The sequence below is a fragment of the Hydra viridissima genome, unplaced genomic scaffold (genome assembly GCF_058129835.1).
Source record: "Hydra viridissima isolate aposymbiotic clone 2 unplaced genomic scaffold, HvirCarnegie_v1 scaffold_13, whole genome shotgun sequence".
In the NCBI taxonomy this organism is placed as follows: domain Eukaryota; kingdom Metazoa; phylum Cnidaria; class Hydrozoa; order Anthoathecata; family Hydridae; genus Hydra; species Hydra viridissima.
In genome coordinates this window covers 9,515,729-9,538,276 of record NW_028324312.1, presented here as the reverse complement: position 1 = coordinate 9,538,276, position 22,548 = coordinate 9,515,729, and the positions used below count along the sequence as shown (strand labels likewise).

Sequence of the window (22,548 nt, the reverse complement as noted above, 5' to 3'; positions counted from 1 at the left end):
AGGAAAATTGTCATTGTTTGGTTAAAAAGGTCACTGCTATTTATGAAAAAGCCGGAATTCTAACATCCAGAGTTGACAAAGTACAGAAGAAAATGAGTGAATTGCTAGCCAAGCACAAAAAATTGATTTCTCTTTAGAAAAGGCAAAACACTAAAGAAGTAGAAAAGAGAATAATTTTCAAAGACAATATTTTGCCTTTTCCTTTTGATGTTATGCCCAGTAGGGTGTCTCAAAAAAAAAAAAAATTTTTTTGCACGCATTTTTTTCCCATTCCGTTTTGTCTACTGAGTTTATGTATGACTAAAAATTTTTTTTGAGGTCAATTTCAGCTATATGTAAAATCTAAATTTCTTCATTTTTGATAAAATTTAACATTTTATAACACTATTTTAGATGAGGACCTAATAATTTTACACTTTAAATGCCACTTACTCTAGAGGATTTGAAAACCAATTATTTTAGACTGTATAAGAATCAATCCATCTGACATTTTTTTTTTATAGAAGGTTCATTGAATCCTGATTCACAGAAAATGTTGATAAAAATGACTACTTGAACAACCTTTGTGTTTTCTGTATACTGTTTTGTTTAAACTGGTTTTTGTTTATTATTTTGATTTTAATAGCTTATAGTAATAACTAGAAACTTATTTTACTGAAATAAAAACTAATTTTTTCATATATAGTTATGTAATAGTTATCAATATCTTCAATATACATATACTTATTTGAATATTGTATCATAAAATGTAATTTTTTTAGGGGGAAATTAGAATTAAATTTTTTTAATATTGTTTTGGGATTAAGTAATAATAAAATTAATAACTTAAATGGGTCGTACTCAAAAAAACAAAAAAAAAATAAGAGTGAGAAGAGAAAGTACAGCCTGTCAACAAATCCAACGAGGCTACTTTTTCTCTTAAAGTACACAATCAATGGGCTTCCAATAAACCAGCTGGCAACCATTGGAAATATTGTTAGATACATCCAGTTTCTAAAATCTCCTAGGTAAAACAAATCTATAATATACTTCCTACATAAATACCTAATGTTTAATGTTTAACGTCGCTTCGTCATTAGTTACTAGGCTTTGAATTAGTTACTAGCCTATAAAAGAGCACGTGCTTAATGCACGCGGTCATAGGGGAAAGATCTTTTAAGCGAGCTAAAACTTTTTTCCTTTTGGAATTTAATTATTAGTTTAGATATATTACACAAAGAATCATATTAAGATAAATAATCATCGCTAAGATCATATTATAATTGAAGTAAGTATATGAAGTAGTTATATATACATTTTATTAGAGAAAGTAGAAAGGATTTAAATTTTTATTTGGTAAAGTAGAAAGGACTTTACCTGGCAAATCCCCATTCGACCCCTGGCGGGGTCGAATGGAGATTTGCCAGGGGTTGCCTAAGACTATCGAAATATGGGGATTTTTGTCTCTATTCTAATATGTAAAACATGCTTTCTTGTCTGTTTGTCTGATTGTCTGTTTTTCCGGACACAAAATGTTTTTCTATAAAACACCGCGTAATTATCATGTTTAAAGTTAAACATGATAATTAAACCAATCACATTCCAATTTTAACAAAAATTATCCAATGGTATTGTTTCACAACTTCATGAACAATTGCAAATAAAATATGGAAGTTAAAAAAACTCGTAAACAATATTTAGAGTTACTTTATTAATTTTTTTTTAGAGTTAGTTTATTATTTAGTTCTATATAAATGATTTACAGTTTAAACTAAAAAGGAGAAAATAATATTTGTGTAAATTAAAAAATTTAAAAATCCACGTTTTTCTATCCGACTAAAAAGAAGAAAATAATTTTCTTCTCTGTTACGCCTGAACTGATTTGTTAACATGTATTTAAATTTTTAATTCATATTTAACTATATAATAATTCATATTTTACTATTAAATCATAGATTTTATAAGTATTATTTCTATGTCATCTATTCTATCGTAAAGATTAACGTATATCGTGGTGCAGTGTAATTGAAAAACACTGTCATGAGTAATTAGTAACACAACATTTTAAAAATATTTTTTGTCTGTTATACAGCTATTCACGAAAGTTTAAACGATAACAGAATTTTAAGATCTAATCTTCGGTTTTTCTTGAATAAAAATCTAATGTAAATAGATATCAAAATATTTTTTTTTTCCAATTTGGCAAATAGATTACTTGTTAATAAAATAAAAAAAAGTAGGTTTCGACTCATCACTGTTTGCTCAGAAATTTCATTAAAAGGTAGGTGATACAAATTAAGAGGTGTCACAAAAGTTTAAACAATTTTATTTAGGATTAATTATTTTCTAATTAATTGATTAATGCGGTGCAAAAATTTTTTTATTTTCAAATAAAGTTAAAATAAGTGGTTTACAATCAAAAAATTCATCACAACATCATCAGGCAACTTTTAATTCATTAAAAATCAACTTGAAATATTGTAAATTTCAAATTAATTTCCATTGCGTGCAAATGGGTCGAATAACAGTTTCTAGTGGGACCAAGTGGCAAGTTATTGGTATGGCGAGGACAAAAAATGACACTAACGTTTAAATAGGCAAATTACTTCATGTTTCTGAATCTTGTGTTCGAAAAAGCAATAAAACCTGGGAACTTACCAAGGACGTCTCCGATATGCCGCGTACTGGGAGACCATCCAAACTCAGCAACCGTGACAAAAGTGGTATATTCAGAATGAGCAGAGAATACCCCAGACTCAGCTACAAAAAGCTTGCACAAATCTTCAACGACTCAAAAAATAATCAAAAAGTTAGCCGAGAGCTCGTGAGACGAACATAGTTAGACAAAGGTATTGGAACGTAGATAGCTGCTAGAAAACCTATTCTTTCAATCACGGATAAACGTTAACGACGAGTGTGGTCTAAAGAAAGGCTGAACTGGTCTGTAGAACAGTGGGCAAAAGTTATTTGGATTGATATAGCTAATTTTCAAGTAGTAAACCGCAACGGAAGAACCTGTCAAAAGATTTGCAACTGAGAAATATTCAGACAGGTTTTTGCAACATCGTCGACAAGGCGGTGGAGGTTTGGTTAGCATCTGGTGATGTTTTTCTCACAAAGTTATAGGCTTCTGTGAGCTGTACGAAGGCTGAATTAATCAATACACTTACAAGAACACATTGGAAACGTATTTAGTTCCATCAATCAGGCACTTATATGGCAAAAGCAAGCAATTTATCTTTCAACAAGACGGGTCTTCAGCTGACACAGCTCACTCAATCAAAAAATATTGTTTGAAAAAAAAGTTCAATGTGATGCTATAAAAACAAGGAGGACACTTTAAACATTAATTCTGCTTTTTTTTTTCTTCATTTTTTGTTCAAATGTTGCAATTCGTTTAAACTTTTGTGCTACTTATTTTTCCTATATGATTTTTTGTAATTGTTTTTTTCTAACTAAATATTAAAGTTTTTATAATATGTTCATATTTATTTTAAATCTAATTACCTTTTCTTTATTAAATAAAAAAAATTGATTCGATATTATTTTACAGTTTTTTTTTTATTAAACAATAACCAAACATACTTAATAAAAATTCTGCAATCGTTTAAACTTTCGTGAATAGCTGTAGAAGCTAAAATCTGCATTATAGAAAACCCCATGAAAATGGATCTCGAAGATAAAAACGTTAGAAAAGAAAACATAATGACGATTTTTTACGATATGGTTTTACTTCAATAGTTACAGCAGGAATTGAGAAACCCCAGTGGATTATTTGTTATTAAGTTCTATCAGCCTAATCTATGAAGCCGAACAAACTGAAACGTCATTTTCATATCAAGCATCTGAGCTATGCCGATAAGGACATCCAGTATTTTAGATGTAAAGCTGAGGGAGTCATGAAAGCCAAAATTGACTCTAGTGGCAAGTATCATAAACAAAACATATGAGCTGTTGAAGCTTTTTATTTCGTATCTTTCAGAATCGCCAGAGCTATGAAACCTCACAACATTGCCGAAAAGTTGCTGTTGCCAGCGGCCAAAGACATTGTTAGAGTTATGATTGGAACCGAATATGTTTCTAAACTGAATGCAATTTCCTTGTCTAATGATATTGTTCACAGGAGAATAACTGACATGTCTGCTGATATTATTGATCAGATATTCCAGGAAATTAAATCTGCTCCACTTTCAATATTTAGCATCCAACTTGATGAATCCACAGACGTTGCAAATTGTTCACAAATACTGGTTTACGTGAGGTATATAAATGATGGCGATTTTAAAGCCGAGTTTCTCTTTTGCAAATCTCTTGAAACTACTACTACAGATGGTTCTCCAAGTATGCTAGGATATCGGTCTGGATTTCAACGTTTGGTACAGAATGAGTCACCAAATGTCATTGGAACTCACTGCATGATTCATCGACAAATATTAGCAACGAAAACACTGACACAAGAGTTACAAGAAGCAATGAAGAGTGTCATTGGTTCTGTCAATTTCGTGAAACCGAGTGCTTTAAATAGTCGACAATTTTCAAAACTTTATAATGAGTTGGATGCGACCAACAATGTTCTGCTATTTTACACTGAAGTGAGATGATTGTCGAGAGGAAAAGTTCTCAAGCGCGTTTTTAATCTTCGTGATGAACTAAAACAGATTTTTAACTAGAAAGCAAAACCGTAATTTGAAGCACTTTACAGCGATGAAAGTGAATTACAGAAAATACCCTATCTTGTTGACATCTTTGCCATCTTGAATGAGTTAAATTTATCACTGCAAGGAACAAATACAACATGCCTTGATTTGTCTGAAAAAATCCGATCCTTCCAAATGAAACTTCGACTTGGGCAAACAAATTTGAATGAAAATAAAATTTACATGCAGCCAACCTTATCTGCTTTCTATGAGCAAAATGGCATTGAGCCTGACAAACGAAATACAATGATAATTTCTGTGAAAGAACATTTGCACATGCTTGCGGACGAAATTTCATCAAACTTTCCAAAAATCTACCTAACATCCCATTTACACTTGCCAGAAATCCATTCACAGTTAAAGTTGAAGATGTTCCTGAGACATCGCAGGAAGAGTTTCTTGAACTCATAAATAGCGATGTAGCGAAAAATGATTTTTCTTTAATGTCAGTTACACAGTTTTGGATCAAGTGTTTGCAACCATTCTCTGTTCTGACTGGGATTCTGTTGCGCCTTTTTCTTCCATTTCCATCAGCATATCTTTGCGAAACAGGGTTTTCCAGCCTGTTAGTTATCAAGTCTAAATACAGAAATAGACTTAATGCAGAAGATGGCCTTCGTTGTGCTCTTGCAAAGACTGCCCCAAGAATTTCTGATCTGGCGAAACAAAAACAAACTCAACCTTCGCACTGACATTTTGTGTACATACTGTCGCAAGAATATTGTAGGAATGTAGTCAGTTGCAGGGTATTGTAAATGAGACTGTTATCCATAATACGTCATGTTTTTCAAATTTTCAGATAAGTATGCAATATGAATATGGTGAATACGTGATATAGAAAAGTAAATATAAATGCAAGTCATAAAGATAAAATTAATTTACTTGTAATTTAATTATAATTAGAAATCTATTTTGAACAAAATGTAATTACATATTATTTTGTGATTAAACATAAAACTTTAGCTATGTTCAGTTTTCACAATCAAAACAATTCCTGTATATGCGGAAATTTATATTGCGATATATAACTTTACATTATAACAATAGCAAAAGTACAGTTACTTAGACGTATGAGCGTAAATAATTTTACAGTTGGGGTCGCTATATCATAAGGGTTGTATTAAAAAGGTCGCGGCAATGTAAAGGTTGAGAACCGCTGTATCATCTTTCTTTGTAACTGTAGGAGACCTTTGTGTCTGTCAAGTACTCGTTGGTACCGTTAGAATAACTGATGAAATGGTTCCAAAGGAAGCTGTGGCAAATATTTAATATAAATCAAGACTAGGCGCGGTCATTTATATTTTGCGCAACGTTGCACAACAGAATCTAATGACTGTAGATAGGCTAATTACATTATTGGCAAGATTTTTATTTAATGAAAACTTTAAAAAAAAGGGTTTAATTTGTGTGGAACTTCAGACGGAGGTAAATCTTTTCTAGCTAACCTACTTTATGCTGGATTCTTACCACATGAAATAGGTTACTGGAACTGTCCGATGAGTACAAACCCATCACCGTTCCTTCTGCAATCGTTAATCAATTGCATAGTTTACAGGTGTGACGAATTCGTATTCGAACACGCAGGAGTAGTACAATTGATGAAACAATTGCTAGAGGGAGAACCCACAATAACGACAGATATCAAATACAAAGACCCTTTGCCTGTTGATCCTCACCCGGTAATGATAACAATGAACAGCGAAAACAAACAAGATATACTGAAATGGCATGCTAATGAGTATAAGGCGTTTGAAAATCGCTGGGTCAACCATTAGGGAAAAATCGCTTAGGGAAACCATTGTTCGACTGGATAAAAGAAGAGGAATTACCGAAATACGCAAAATTAAACCCCGAGTAATTACTTATACTATCAAAAGCAAGAAAGAAAAAAACACATGTAACTGAAAATATATTTGTAAAACATTTAAATGAAATACACTTTTAAAATTTATTACGTTTATTAAATGGTTCTAATCCCTCTCCTTTGTCAGCATCAGATTTAACAACAACGATAAACATAGTAACAAAAGCAGGATAAAAAATCTTTTGATAACAATTTAAAAATGTTAAGCTAAGATTTCCTTTCACAAACGGAGATGGCATAGTAGCTGTAATAAATGTTGCATTTGATCCAAATTTAGCTTGAACTTGTTTACATCTACTATAATTAGGATCAGGAGGATTTAACTTCATGCGATCCTAAACCCATTCACGTTTAAATATTTGAATAGTATGAGTTAATCTAATTCTACCTCTAACAATAGTAGGCAAAATTTCACCTTCAGTATAAGCAGGGTCAACACAAAACATCAACATTTTACAGTTTTTATTACCAGAAAAGGACATAACACTTGGTAAATTATTCCAATAAGTATTACATGTATTTTCAACAAAAATATCACCAGCAACACAATCAAAATTTTGTCTATTTTTCCACAAAACAGCAGAATGATCAAATTTAGAATAAGGTTGCAAATAAGTATCGAAACACTGTTCATTGCCAAAAGGCTCTTTAGAATCAGTAAAATAAGGGGTAATAGCAGAAAACACAGTTTGCAAATTACCAGCAGCATACCTAGCCTCACCATTAGCTTGCCAATAACACCTATCTAACCCAACAGGATATTGAATATCTTTCCGCTTATCATCATTAACACTAACAATACTTCTAGCAATTAAATTCTTGAGACCAAAATGAGGCATCTCAACATGACTAAACCGATGATTAACAGGATAAGTGTTTAAAACATTCCAGGTCTTATCATAAAGTCCAAAAGCTTTCTGACGCTACAAACTTTGATCAGACTGAACATATTGACCAGCAGTATTACCTTGAGTATTTGTAAACTTAAACTTGCAGTAAGTATTAGGATCATTAAACAAAAACTTTATAGGCTTTCGCAAACCTATATCCTTAACCCATTCAGAAGAATATAAAACCTTCTCGGCAACGTTATTACGTTCTCTATATCGAGGATCTTTAGTACTAACAACATTAGAAAACCAAGTTGTTATTGGTTTACCAGTCTTAATTTCATTAAAAATAAAAGAGTCTTCATACAATTTCAAAGTAGGTAATGCAGCTAGCTTTTTATCATTACTTTTCAATTTCATATCTTGAATTTTCTTCCAATCAGCTACATCAAATAACGGATATATATTATCAGTAATAAGCTTCTACATAAAAAAATCACCTTCTACATAAAAAAATCTAATACCAATATTAGACATTTCCAAAGGAACAGGAGTAGCTTGAGAAGTTTTTAATTAATTTTCAACTCTAACATCCAAAACCTCACAAGTAACTTTCTTATCAATATAAAAAATACCATTACCAACAGGAAAATACTGATCTTGATCAGTCCATAAATTAGGTTAAGCAACAGGAAAATAATAAATGTCATTAACAGAACCAGAAGTAGAACTACAAAAAAAATATAAATTTTTCTCAACAGTCAATTCATCATAATAACCCTCGGAAGGATCAAACCCTCTTTCTATAACGAAATCTGGTGATGCGGACGGTTCCCGGTTTGGGGGCTGCTCTGCCATGATCAGAATGATAACCTCGAAGACTGCAACCTTTTCTTCCGCTTGGATGAACGAAACTTCTTTTTGTCCTCTGAACCATCTAACAGCAGCGCACTGACTGAAGAATCATTAAAAAAAACTATAACTTATAGGAATACTATCATTCCCATAATGGCGCTTTACAACCATATTAGGGAAATCATTAAAAAACATAGGAATATCTTTAGGGTTCATTAACTCATACCGACCAACCTTTTTAGAAACACAACCCACTTTCAATAACGGAATGTCATTAGGCTGAAATAAAGGCTCAAATTTTGTTCTTTTTAATAGCAGATAATCAGGTAAATCTGTAGTTGGCAACGGTTGATAATCTGAATGAAAGTCCATTTAACACTACCATTAGAACTACGACTAGAATTAAATAATCTAGAAATATTTGAACTAACAGAACTCAAACTAGAAGAAGAACCACTCCAATCAGATTCACCATATAACATATCTTCCAAAACATTTGTAGGTGTACGTTTACCAAGTTTTTTTAAAGCAATACGCTCGTATGAACCCATTTGATTCTTTGGCAAAACTAAATCTTTCAAACCGACCATCCACCGACGATCGTCGGTGGATGGTCGGTCGGTGCTTACATTGTAATAGATAATAGAATATATATATATATATATATATCTTATCGTCATTAAGATATATATATATATATATATGTATATATATATATATATATATATATATATATATATATATATATATATATATATATATATATATATATATATATATATAGGTATATATATATATATATATCTTAATGACGTCATTATAAAGACGTCATGAAGACATCTTTTCAAAAACATCTTTTCAACGTCTTTGTAAAGTCATCTTTTTAAAGACGTCTTTCAGCCTCATGATCTAGACGTCTACAAGTGCGCATTTTAGACTTTTCAAAAATGCGCCTTTTTAAACGTCTTTTATACGTTTTTCCGACGTTTTACAGACACGCTAATTTTAAAGTTTAAACATAAAGTTAAGATTAGACTTTAAAATAAACTGTCTATAAAACGTCGGAAAAACGTATAAGACGTATTATTGCAGATGCATTTTTAAATATTTAAAGCAACATATGCAATATCTAGATCATGAAGTTGATATATCTATCAACTCCATGATCTAGACATTATTGCATATGTATTAAACGTCTTTACGTAGACGTTTAAAATTTTTCTGCAATGAAAGCCAGATTAAAAGCCAGAATACTGAAAAGTACCTCAAAGCCAGAATACTTCGACTTCAAGTAGTTCTGTAGAGGATGACTTAAGTCTTTATAACTGAATAAAATATCTTATTAAAAGTGTTTACAGTTAAAAGTACTTACTTAGAAACAAGGTAAAAAATCAATCTTTAAGTTTGATTTCTTAATAGAAATTAAACAGTTACACTTTTTCAAAAGAACTCTATGGCCAAAAGTAGATTTAAATGCATAAAATTTTTAGTTATCAACTATTTTTCAGTATTTTCAGCCTTCGTCCATCACCGCTCTTTCTGCCAGGAGCATTCTTTAATTTTACACTCGCTTTTTCACGAACTTCTGCTTCTCTACTTAGTGGAAAGATGGCGAATACGCTTTCTAAAAACAAGATTTATTAGAACGTTAAATATTAAAAAAAAAAAAAATCCATATTCACCATAAATTTCAATTTTTTAAAGTCAAAATATTAACCAAACACAGAATGAAAAGAAATAAAAAGTTAATAGTATTTTGTCATAAAAATTGGGTACATAACCGTTAGTCATAAATAATTAAAAAATAATTTAATCAGCTTATTATTTCCTTTATTAATTAAATTTTCATTACTTCGATAATTAAATTACCTTTTATTACTTTCCATATAAACTTATCTTCAATACCAATCTTACGACCTGTCCCTTTCATGTTAAGTTTCGATTGAAGTTGGACAGAAAAAATTCGATCTATTATTCTTCGAATTGCATCTTTACCATCAACACCCCCAACTTGTTTAAGATGCTCAATCTAAAATACACCCAGAAAAATCATCATTAGTTTAGTTTTGCGAAGAAATAAAATAATTTTAAAAAAATGATTATATAGAAAACATAGATAAAATGGCTTAACCAAATTATTTAATATTTTATCTTTAAACGTGACCTTCTCATTTAATAAAATAATAAAAATGGGATAAAATAAGTTAAACAATACTATTTTGGCCTGGAATACGGGATCAACGAGCTTCTCTTCAAACTGGAAAAATTCATCTATATCAAGTAGTTGTTTTAATTCTTCTCGTTTATTTTCAACTCGATTATTTATCTCCTTTCCCATAAATATGTTCATGTCATTCATGAAAAGCTTTACTTCTGCCATGAATTTCATCACTCCTTTTTGGAACTCTTAATAAAGAAAATATATACATAGATGCATAAAGCTTGGGTTAAGTAAAAATGACAATTGTTATTGTTTGAACTTAAAAGGTTTGGAATGAGCTACAAAGTTGATATGTTTTTAATTGAAAATTTATGATGTTTTAGTTATTTCCACCTCCAGACGTTCTATTTATTGTATCAAGTGTTAAATACTTCTGAAAGTTCTAATAGTACAGTACTTTTAGAACATCCAATTTTAGAACATCCAATTTTTAAAATCAAGGCAAATTCGGATTTTCTGCTCGAGCGTGCATCACGCATATGTTGCTGTTTTAACAAAATTTAATTATTATTTAAAATGTTGTTGGCATTTTAAATAGTAATTGAATTTATTAAAGCTTATTAAATCTATTAAGTTTTTTTTTTTTCTTAATTACTATTATGTAGTTAATTATTTTTCTGTATAACAACATTTGGTACAATTTTTGTGTTTTCCAAACTTTAACCCAAGTTTATATATATATATATATATATATATATATATATATATATATATATACACACATATATATACATATATATATAACCATAATAATTAAACATCTTTAAATAAAATATTACTTAATTAGTTATTGCAATAATTATTCAATGTTTACAATATTATTTCAACGTTTTTAAACAGATATTTAGCAAGTTGAACAAAAACTTACCTCCAATCTCAATCGGATAACTGATTTTTTGCAAAGCATCTGTAAAGTTCCTAAACATGACAAAATCATTACATTTAACACTGATTTGCTCACAATGGATGTAAGAATAATAAAAAAAGTAGTAGTAAAATGTGCTTTAAAGTTCTTAACCATTAAAACCTCATTAATTTGAAGAAATAATCAAATTAAAACATTTTTAGAGATTAAAAACAAATCAAAATTAAGATTTATTTTGGCATAAAATTTTTAAGGAAAAAAAGTTTACTTAAAAATGTTTTATCTAAACTAATTTATTAAAAAAAAAAAATCATTAAAACCCTTTTTCATTGAATGATTCTACAAATCTATTTAACATAACATTTGATGACTGTTTTGATGATGTCTTAGTTGGAGATTCTGATAAAGAAGAACTTGACCTAATTGGAGATCTTTTCCAATCAGCATTTTTACTTTGGCTATTGTCTGTTGAACTATTTTGTCTGTAACAAGATCTTGAGTTGTGAAGATTAGGAGACATAGAAGGGGATCGGCTATTGTAATTTGCACCATTGCGTCTGTAAGGAGATCTTAAGTTACAATGAATAGAAGATCTAGAAGGTGATCGGTATTTTGAACCATGACATGTAGATACATTCTTATAAGATGTTTTAGGTATATTATTAGATCTTAAGCTTTGACTAGATTGGGATATGTTAAAATCACAATCATCAATTTCATTGAATTGATTTATCTTTTCAGGTATAGGTGGAAGGCCTAAAGAGAATATAATATTATTACTATTGAGTTACAGAATAGCTGTAATGGATTAACAAACCTTAATTTGGAGGGTAGAAATTATGCATTTTCAAAAATATTTCCACAAATATATGTTCTGTAGCGTGACATCAAAGCAAGGTTTTTATATATTTATCTATTGGGACCCCAAAAATGTGTTCGATTAAATAGAACATATAATAAAATTTTTTGTAATTGGTGGCGCTATATCTTTGATTATTTAGTGTGTTCCTAACATTTAAAAAAAAAGTTTTTTTAAAGTATGTCAACCTGGTACTAAAAAAAGCAAAATTTTATAAATAATAGTGAATTCATAAAAAACTTATTTTTTTAGATGTTATTCGATAAAAGCTGTTTTTACACATAATATAAAGTTTGGTTTTTTAAACAGTTTTTTTTAATAATATTTTTAAAAATTTTATGCAATAAGATTACTATTTTTGAACTATTTATAAAGTTTTACTGCTACAAGTACCAGCTTGACTTACTTTAAAAGAACTTTTTTTTTAATATTTATATTTTAATATATTAGTGACCCATTAAATAGTCAAGGGTCTAGCTTTTTAAAAACGTTTATAAAATTTTATTAAAACATTTTTTAAACTCTATATAACACAATTTAAAATCTATTATATAGAACACATTTTAGGGGTCCTAACAGATAGTTATGTAAAAATTTTGTTTTGAGGTCACCCTAATGTATTATTAATACATAAAATATATATAATATAGCTTAAAGAAAATGCTAGAGACATGCGATAACCAGCAGCAAGCTTATGAGCTACTCATGCAACTGTCTTACACCGTTGAAGATGTAAGAGAAGCCAGTGAATACGCTAAACAAGCTTCCAATTTAAAACCTTTAACAGACTCTCAACTCGATGAACTTCTGGCAGACGACATGAACCAGTGTACTTCGAAAGAGACCGAAGAAAGAATTGAACCACCTAAAAAGAAAACAAAAATAATAGAAATATCAGATTCAGAAGATGAAGAAGAACAACAACCACAACAAGAAACCGAAAATGAAACAGTAACAAAAGAACTAAAAAAAAATAATGGATTGCACATCATTAGAACTAGACAAAACAGTAAGTAACATACATTATTAACTAATTAAATAATTCAAATTAAAAAACATTTACTAACTGTCTAATTGGAGTTATTCATTTTCAATACAGGACTCGAAAGAGGATTTGATTTACTCCACACAACAATTGTGGGAAAACCGAACGATGCTGTCTGGTACGATCATTCAACAAGCCAATCCGCAGCCATACCCCTTAAACAAAAAACTAACATCAAATGTGAGTACGCTGATGGAAAACGCTCAAAGTTCGACGGAAAAGAACACACGCATTATTTCTTGGCCATTCCAGTTATCAGCATTAAGGACAGAAGTTTCGATAACCAATCCCTGGTCGTTAGAAGAAGAATCTTCAAGTCCAGAAGATTCAGTTGCAGAGGATGTAACGACATCCATATCCGCAGGTACGGAAGTAATTGTGAATCCTGCAACTTTAAACTTGAAATTAAGCACGTTAATGACCGTTATTACTACGGTAACGTGCTTAAGTATTTTGAGAAAATTGTTTAATCATTTAAATGAATATTTAACTACATCAGATATTGCACCACCAAAAATAAACATAATTCGCACAGAAAGAAAATAAAAAAAAAGTCAAACTAGAGATCTATTCATTGATTACTTAGTTAATCACAAAATAATGAATAGCAGACAATACGACTTACAACTAAAAGAATGCAAAGACCTAAGACTCCTAGAGCGCAATATGACAGGAGACTTAGAGTCAACAAAAAAAAATAATATTCAGACAAAACTATTTACAATATGGTGACAGCAATATTATATTAACAAGATTTATAGAATGTAACGATAAGAGCAGACTTGGCGCGGTCATTTATATTTTGCGCAATATAGCACAACAAAATTTGTCAACAATAGATAGATTAATCACACTTTTAGCACGTTTTATATTTAATGAAAATTTAAAAAAAAAAGGATTGATCTTATGTGGGACATCTGATGGTGGTAAATCTTTTTTCGCTAACCTACTTTATGCAGGATTTAAACCACATAAAATAGGTTATTGGAACTGTCCGATGAGCGCCAATCCATCGCCTTTCCTTCTACAGTCATTAATTAATTGCATAGTTTACAGGTGTGATGAATTCATTTTCGAACACGCTGGGGTTGTGCAATTAATGAAACAACTGTTAGAAGGTGCGCCCAACTTAACAACTGACATCAAATACAAATATCCACTACCAGTAGACCCACATCCAGTAATGATAACAAAGAACAGCGAAAACAAAGAGGATATATTAAAATGGCATGCCTATGAATATAAAGCCTTTGAAAATCGCTGCGTCATACTCTTCCTAGGGAAACCATTAATCGATTGGATTAAGGAGGGGGAGTTATCAGAATACGCTAAGCTCAATCCTGAACTATTATATATATTATCGAAAGCACGAAAAACAACACAAGTTGTAAATAAAAATATTTTTGAAAAACATAAAAATGAAATGCATTTTTAAATCTTAATACGTTTATTCATTGGTTCATCATTCGAGTCTTCTTCAACATCAGTAGCAATACCAATAAACATAGTAACAAAAGTAGGCAAAAACACTTTTTGATAATAATTCAAAAATGTTAATTGCGGATTACCCTTCACAAAAGGACTAGGCATAGTAGTAGTAATAAATATAGCATCAGAACCAAATTTCGCTTGAACTTGTTTAAATCTAACGTAGTTAGGGTCAGGAGGATTTAATTTCATACGATCAAACACCCATTCACGCTTGTAAACCTGAATAGTATGAGTTAATCTAATTCGACCTCGAACAGTAGTTGGTAATATTTCACCTTCAGAATAAGCAGGATCAACATAAAACATTAACATCTTGCAACTTTTATTTCCCGAAAAAGGTATTACATTAGGTAGTTATTCCAATAGGTATTACACTTTTACTCTCAACAAAAGTATCACCAGCAATACAATCATAATTTTGCCTATTTTTCAATAAAACAGCACTCCTATCAAATTCAGAATAAGGCTGTATAAAGGTATCAAAACACTGCTCGTTACCAAACGGCTCCTTAGAATCAGTATTATAAGGAGTAATAGCAGCAAAAATACAATCTAAATTCACGCTTATAAACCTGAAATGTATGAGTTAATCTAATTCTTCCTCTCACAGTAGTAGGTAATATCTCTCCTTCAGTATAAGCAGGATCAACACAAAACAATTAACATTTTACAATTTTTATTAACAGTTAACATTTTCAACACAATTAACATTAATCAACAATTAACATTTTACAATTTTTATTGCCAGAAAAAGGCATAACGTTAGGCAAATTATTCCAATAAGTATTACATGTACTCTCAGTAAAAATATCACCAGCTATACATTCATAATTTTGTCTATTTTTCCACAAAACAGCACTGCCATCAAATTCAGAATAAGGCTGAAGAAAAGTAACAAAACAATGCTCATTAACAAAAGGTTCTTTAGAATCTGTATTATAAGGAGTTATCGCAGCAAAAACACAATCTAAATTTCCAGCCGCATATTCGTTCTCTCCAGTATCTTGCCAATAACAACGATGTAAACCAACAGGATATTGAATATCTTTACGCTTTTCATCATTAACACTAACAATACTACGAGCCAACAAATTCTTTAAACCAAAATGAGGAATTTCAATATGGCCAAAACGATAATCAACAGGATAAGTATTCAAAACATTCCAACTTTCATAAAAAAAACCTTCTTTCTTTTGAACAGCAAGAGTCTGATCAGATTGAACAAATTGACCACATGAATTACCCTGAGTATTAACAAATTTAAACTTTCTAACAGAATTAGGGTCATTAAACAACAATTTCACAGGTTTACGAAGGCCAATGTCATTAATCCACTCAGAATAATAAATAACCTTCTCAGCTACATTGTTTCTCTCTTTGTTTCTTTCTCTAAATCTAGGATCCTTAGTAGTAATGGTATTAGAAAATCTAGTATTTATAGGGTAACCCTGCTTATCATCAAAAAATATCGAATCTTCAAGCAACTTCAAAGTTGGCAATACAGAAGGCTTCTTATCATTACTCTTAATTTCATATCTTGGATTTTTTTCCAATCAGCAACATCAAATAATGGATAAATATTATCAGTTATCATTTAATCACCTTCAACATCAAAAAATCTAATACCAATATTAGACATCTCCAGAGGAACAACAGTATTTTGAGAAGTTTTCAACTGATTTTCAACATGAACATCAAGAACTTCACATGACACTTTCTTATCAATATAAAATATACCATCAGCTACAGGAAAATACTGATCTAGATCAGACCAAGCATTAACAAAAGGCACAGGAAAATAATATTTATCATTAACAGAACCAGAAGTAGAACTACAATAAAATTATAAACTTTTCTCTATAGTAAACTCATCGTAATATCCATGAAAAGGATCAAACCCTCTTTCTATAACGAATTCTGGTGACGCGGATGGCTCCCGATTGGGTGGTTGCTCCGCCATTAGTTGAATGAAAACCTCGATGAGACCAACCTTTTCTTCCGCTTGGATGAACGAAGTTTCGCTTTATTCTCTGAAGGTAATTTCTTTCTATCCTCAAAACCATTTGCAAAAGAATCAAAATATTCATTAACATTACTTATAGCAGATTCTTTCCCATAATGCCGTTTAACACCCATATTAGGTAAAAAATTAATTAATCTTGACTAACAATATTAGGTTTCATCAGCTCATAACCCCCTAAACCTTTAACACTGTTACCCAACTTTAATAAAGAATGGTCGGTCGGTTGAAATGAACTTTGCAAATTCTTTTCATATAACGCAATATCATCAGAAATATTCATAGGTCTAATTTTACCCAATTCACTCATTTCGATACGCTCATAAGGAACTTCCAATTTAGGAGCAATCACACCACCAGTCAAACGATTTAAACGTTTACTACTAGACGCAATATTACGAATATTTGAACCAAAATTAACAACACTTTTAGGTTTAAACGCACCAGTGATACCAGAAACAACACTTTCCACAATACGAGCAGTTCTCGGGTCTTTAAAGTTTTTTCCATTAACTCCAAAAATTGATTATCCCATTCAGGAGCCACTTTCAAAACCCTGTTAGGATTAACTTTTTTATTACTAATCTGCGGTCCGTTTGGATTAAACCCTGGTGGTATTTGAAAATAAAAGTCGTCCCCCATGCGAAAATTTAATCGTAGAATGGCAATCACATATACTCCAACAATCGCATGCAAATAAATTATGATCAACACATTCATCGTACAATATATGACAAGCACTTTTACCACACCAATCACTAACAACAAAAGGTAACACAACCAACACCAACAGCATATACATCGTAAAAGAAAAATTACACAAATAAAAATAAATATATACACAAAAGGCGTGGCAAAGGCTTTATAATACGAAATATTTACAAATTACCAACGCTCCAGCCGACCCATAACACTATGAGATATATAGAAATTATATATACTAGCAAAACGCAGCCCGTAATACGGGTTATGGTCGGTCTGTTACTTAACAGACGGACCATATTTATAGTGGCAGTTTTCCACAATTTAAAGTTGCGAAACCTTAACTATACCCTTTTAGAAAAACGCCTTCAAATTGACAAGATTAAACCATCTGTAAAATTAAAATAAAAAGTATGCGGATGTAAAATAATTTACCAATTATTCAACATTATTTAAGTAATTTACAACTGACGTAAGTCACATCAGTGTAAGGCAGAACCATTTTCCTCGACATTACTAAGTTCAACACAATATGTTTTTAGTTACACAAAATAATAACACTTTATCATGCTTTAAATTGACGAAAAAGTAAGGCTATATTCTTGTTATATTTTTTATAACATGAACTTTAATTAATAAGATTAATATTAAGCGAACGTAAATTATACATGATTTATTAATTTTTTGGTATCCCCTTGATACATTTTTCTTTAAAACAGGAAATTGTCTTTAAAACGTTAAATGCACACAGCCAAATAAATTTATTAAAAATAACTGACCATTACTATATATGGCACTACTCTGACCATTTTTATATATGTCCTCTTTGTTTCAATAGCTTTTAGAAAACGGTAATTTACTACCATTTACTAAAAGTTCCTTTTATTACTCGAAATTTAATTCCCTTAATTATTTTGATACTAATAAAGGACCTCCCTTCCCCGTTTTTGCCTTAATGGTGGTCAGGAGAATAGAGATATTTTTATTAAGAGTAATCAAGTTTTTGATGAAGACCTTTTACCAGAATAATAAAATGTAAAACGATTTACGTGTATAAGAATTTTTTCTTTTTAATATTTATAAGAACTAGCCTGATGGCACCGCGTATAACGCGGAATTCCCAAATTTTCCAAATTTCCCAAAAGTACATAAACTCATTTAAATAAAACGACCTTTAATTCGAAGAAAAAAATTTAGTTGATCGAAAACAATTACTTTCTTTACAAAAGAAAAAGCGTAGCAAATCATTCAATTCAAAGCCATTTAAAAAGCGTAGCAATTTATTTAAAAAGAAATAAAATGCGTTATTTTTTAATTGACGTCAGTTGTTCTTTAGATTTTTCATTTCGCTTGTTTTTTTATTTGTGTTTTTTATTTTAGACTAAACCAAAAAACTTTTGCAATGAACGACCTTTTTTTTTTTTTTTTTTTTTTTTTTTTACTCGACAGCTGAAAGAAAATTCCCAATATTATGATAACGCTGTATAAATTTTATTCCTGGGTAACACACTATATATATATATTAAAATAATAAATAAATTTATACAAACAAAATGTGCTAACAACTTACAAACAGTAAATTTTCAAAATAAAAATCTTAAGACTATAAATTAAGAACATTAAAAAATAACATTATTTGTGTAATACTTTTCATCTACCACACCTTGAATGAGATGTTTATTAATTTTAAAAAAAACAAACTATTAAATGCTCTCATTCTTGAACATTCTTGACTATGAGAGAAAAATGGTTTTTTTTTGAGATATACTCCAACTCTATTAAATGTTTGACCTTGACTTTTATTAATTGTCATTGAATAAGCCAATCTGACAGGAAACTGACGACTTTTCAGAACAAAAGGTAAATTAGAACCTGATGGAGCCAACTGAATTTGAGGAACAAAAACCCGTTTACCACCAGAAACACCTGTCAAATCCTCTGCATCAATATAATTATTTTGAAGAGCGCAAACTTTTATTCGAGTACCATTGCATAACCCAGCTTTGAGATCTAAATATCTAAGTAGCATTATTTCACAACCAATTTTCAATTTTAAACAATGTGGCATACCTGATGGAGTTAAGCTGTTCAAACACTCAACAGGAAAGTCATTTCTTTCATTAAGGTCATCAGTATCAATTTGATCAGCACTTACATAAATTTTGACCTTACCCGGCAGACATTCAAGCACTTCTTCATTTATTGATAATGAATCAACATTAGTTGGTATTAAAATCACGCATTTAGAATAATCATTTTGATCAGCATCTCCAAAAATCTTTTCAACAATCGATTTATTTTCTCTAATAATGCACTTATTTGGTATTTTAATGCATCTTTTTTAAGGATCCTCCTCTTTGACAGGTATTGTTCCATTCCCAAGTTTTAGTAGCCATTGGGAAAATACACCTTCTCCATCTTCTACTCTCATATTTCCAGTTCATGCAAACTTCTGCACACATTGCCAATGCAAAGAACATTTTATACACAATTCTACTATCTCAGCTGGTTGTCCTCTTTTCACAACAGGCAGAATTTGCGTAAAATCACCACCAAAAAGAATGATTTTTCCTCAGAAAGGAAAGTTGTTGTTGCAAATATCTTTTAACAACCTATCAACTGCATTTAATTCTTTACATGCTCATGTAAGACATTAAACTGGTTGCTTCTCAGTTTGTTTTGGTTATTTCTGATGAAAGCAAGGTGCTGGCCTTTGATTTTAACATACGCATCAATAGCATATTGCTGAAACAGTTTTTTGCCATAAAAGAGTGAAGAAAAAAATTGTCTAACTGAAAGTTTATATTGTAATACTGAGAAAATGTAACATGATTTCTAACCAATATAGCACATTCAGGGTTGTGAACCAATTGATTATGCCAACCAGCATCACCCCTTGGAAAAAATAGAGGATAAACCATAGGATCTAAGTTGGCAGACATACTTGATAGAGTTTTAAGAGGATGACCTCTTGGGTAAATAACATCTTCCCTGGAAACAGGTAGTACACCAACAAATATAACTGCAACTTCATTATGTGAACGGAGACTAATAGCGATTATAGCAATTTATGCTGGAACATCATGATTCCAAAAGATTTATATCAAAATCATGTAGTAAACAGCGCTAAAAACAAAAAAATCAAATTGAGATAAAACAAATTGTATATATGGCAAAATAATTTGTATTGGCTTTTAGTAAATGATTAAAAGCAGTGATTTTTAACAAAATTACCTATTTAACATTTTTAATAACAGACACAAACATGAAGTTAAGCCAAATGTCTATTAACTCAAAAGATAACAAAAAAACATCACAGCAACAACACACACCATAAGTAAATATATGTATATAATATAACTTAAGTAAGATAATATTCATATATAACAAAACTTATGTTTTGTTATATATGAATATTATCTTACTTAAGTAACAACATTACACAAAATGTTATTAAAATACATTATGTATTTTTAGAATAATCTTTAACAATAATGGCTTGAAAACAGCAAGACCTAAAGCAGTAATAGTTTGACGCTAAAAACTATCGTGTAACCCTCTGTTAAAAGTACATCACTTGGAAGGCAGAGTTGACAAATCTTGCTCTACACGTTTACCAAGTCACAGCACTTTGAAAACACGGAAACAACATAATATAAACACATGTACCAACTATAAACACAATAAATGTGTTTAAATAAGTATATAAGGTTATATATATACCTTATATACATATTTCAACACAATTTTAAAACAATTATATAACACATATTAACACATACACGAACAATAAAAAAACACTTTACATTGTTGTAAAAACATATTCATAAAACAACTATAAGGCAGTTCTTTCAACAAAAATCTTAAAAATAACGCCATAAAATTTAAAAAGATTCAAAGTAAACAAAATATATATTTACAAACAATACTATTTACCTTCTTTTTTTTTCATAAGAACTGTAATCCTCATAACAAAATTTAACCTTTACATACAATAACATGTGACATGCCATGTCAGTGTTGGCACAAAATTTTAATTTATTTTTCTAAATTTTCTAAAAAAGAACAAAAATAATTAAAAGCATCACAGAAATTTCAAAGTGCCATTTTCATCACAGAAATTTCAAAGTAACCATTTTATGGAAGTAGCATTAGTGTAACTTCAAAAATATTATCCATACCCCTATTTTCTTTCTAAAAATTAAAATAACAAAAATAAAAATGCTGAAAGAAAAGCTAAAACAAACAAAATACAAACGATTTAAAAGATTAAAATCCTTTATACTTTTTCTGATAAAAATTTAAATCCTTTCTACTTTAGCTAATAAAAATGTATATATAACTATTTTATATACTTACTTCAATTATAATATGATCTTAACGATTATCATTTCTCTTAATATGATTCTTTATGTAATATATCTAAACTAATGATTAGATTTCAAAAGGAAAAAAGTTTCAACTCGCTGAAGAGATCTTTCTCCAATGGCCGCGTGCATTTAGAGAACGCGCTTTTTCAAAGCCTAGTAACTAATGACGAAACGACGTTAAACATTAAACGTTAAACGTTTCTGTGCTAATTATATTAAGATTTAACATATATAAGAATTTTTTCTTTCCTCAAAAGTGTTGCAAATGCAAACTAAGCTAATTAATTAGTTAAAAACCTTATAAAATTTAAGTAACTCGATATTTGAAAAATGCGCTAAACTACAATATTCACCACCCATTTAAAAAGATTCCCTAAGTTACGTACAGCAAATTATTTGGCTTAAAATAGAAAAAATTGAACTAATTGCATACATTTATATCATTTTAACTGACCAAAATTTACAATAAAAGGTAATCAGGTTTCTTTTTATAAATCGTATAAATGCGTTAATCGTAAATCCTAAAGAAAAAAAAAAAAGGAATTATGATCCATAATTACAACAACAACAACAACAACAAAAAAAAAAAACACCACATAAAAACTGAAAATCGATTTACCTATTTATAGTAAGCCATTTTGACATGCTGTTAATATAAACATTTATCGAAAATGTAACAATAAAATCTGTTTCGAAGTACAAAAGAATTAACAATACTATATATTATATATATATATATATATATATATA

General features: G+C 29.9%; 2 protein-coding genes and 1 pseudogene across 5 annotated transcripts; 1 reads left to right on the top strand and 2 right to left on the bottom strand.

Moving 5' to 3' along the window:
- Positions 1–3,620: 3,620 nt before the first annotated feature.
- Positions 3,621–5,368, top strand: LOC149880380 (SCAN domain-containing protein 3-like; annotated as a pseudogene).
- A 4,350-nt stretch (positions 5,369–9,718) lies between these two features.
- On the bottom strand, positions 9,719–11,533 carry LOC149880379 (uncharacterized). The gene is made up of 4 exons (XM_090070042.1): positions 11,315–11,533; positions 10,441–10,631; positions 10,095–10,254; positions 9,719–9,849 (listed from the first exon to the last, which is right to left on the bottom strand). The coding sequence occupies exons 1-4, from the start codon at positions 11,370–11,372 to the stop codon at positions 9,719–9,721; spliced, it is 540 nt and encodes a 179-aa protein (XP_089926168.1). The 5' UTR covers positions 11,373–11,533.
- Positions 11,534–19,069: 7,536 nt separating this feature from the next.
- LOC149880378 (ATP-dependent DNA helicase PIF1-like) lies at positions 19,070–21,952 on the bottom strand. 4 transcript variants are annotated; one of them, XM_090071046.1, is made up of 3 exons: positions 21,788–21,952; positions 21,365–21,483; positions 19,070–20,554 (listed from the first exon to the last, which is right to left on the bottom strand). In XM_090071046.1, exon 3 carries the CDS (start codon positions 19,494–19,496, stop codon positions 19,083–19,085), a length of 414 nt encoding a protein of 137 aa, XP_089927172.1. In that variant the 5' UTR covers positions 19,497–20,554; positions 21,365–21,483; positions 21,788–21,952; the 3' UTR covers positions 19,070–19,082. The 4 variants fall into 4 exon arrangements, 2 of the variants coding, with proteins under 2 accessions (XP_089927172.1, XP_089927171.1); XM_090071045.1 differs by lacking the exon at positions 21,788–21,952 and having other exon boundaries at positions 21,365–21,526; XR_016446501.1 differs by lacking the exons at positions 19,070–20,554; positions 21,788–21,952 and adding an exon at positions 20,873–21,100 and having other exon boundaries at positions 21,365–21,604.
- Positions 21,953–22,548: the final 596 nt, after the last annotated feature.

What these genes read in the sequence shown, in the direction of transcription:
- LOC149880378 (XM_090071046.1), bottom strand. Translation starts at nt 19,496, where the DNA reads ATGCCACATTGTTTAAAATTGAAAATTGGTTGTGAAATAATGCTACTT.
- LOC149880379 (XM_090070042.1), bottom strand. Translation starts at nt 11,372, where the DNA reads ATGTTTAGGAACTTTACAGATGCTTTGCAAAAAATCAGTTATCCGATT. An exon ending in TTATCCGATTGAGATTGGAG is followed by an intron (nt 10,632 to 11,314) that starts GTAAGTTTTTGT and finishes TTCTTTATTAAG; the next exon opens with AGTTCCAAAAAGGAGTGATG. An exon ending in CCGTATTCCAGGCCAAAATA is followed by an intron (nt 10,255 to 10,440) that starts GTATTGTTTAAC and finishes GGTGTATTTTAG; the next exon opens with ATTGAGCATCTTAAACAAGT.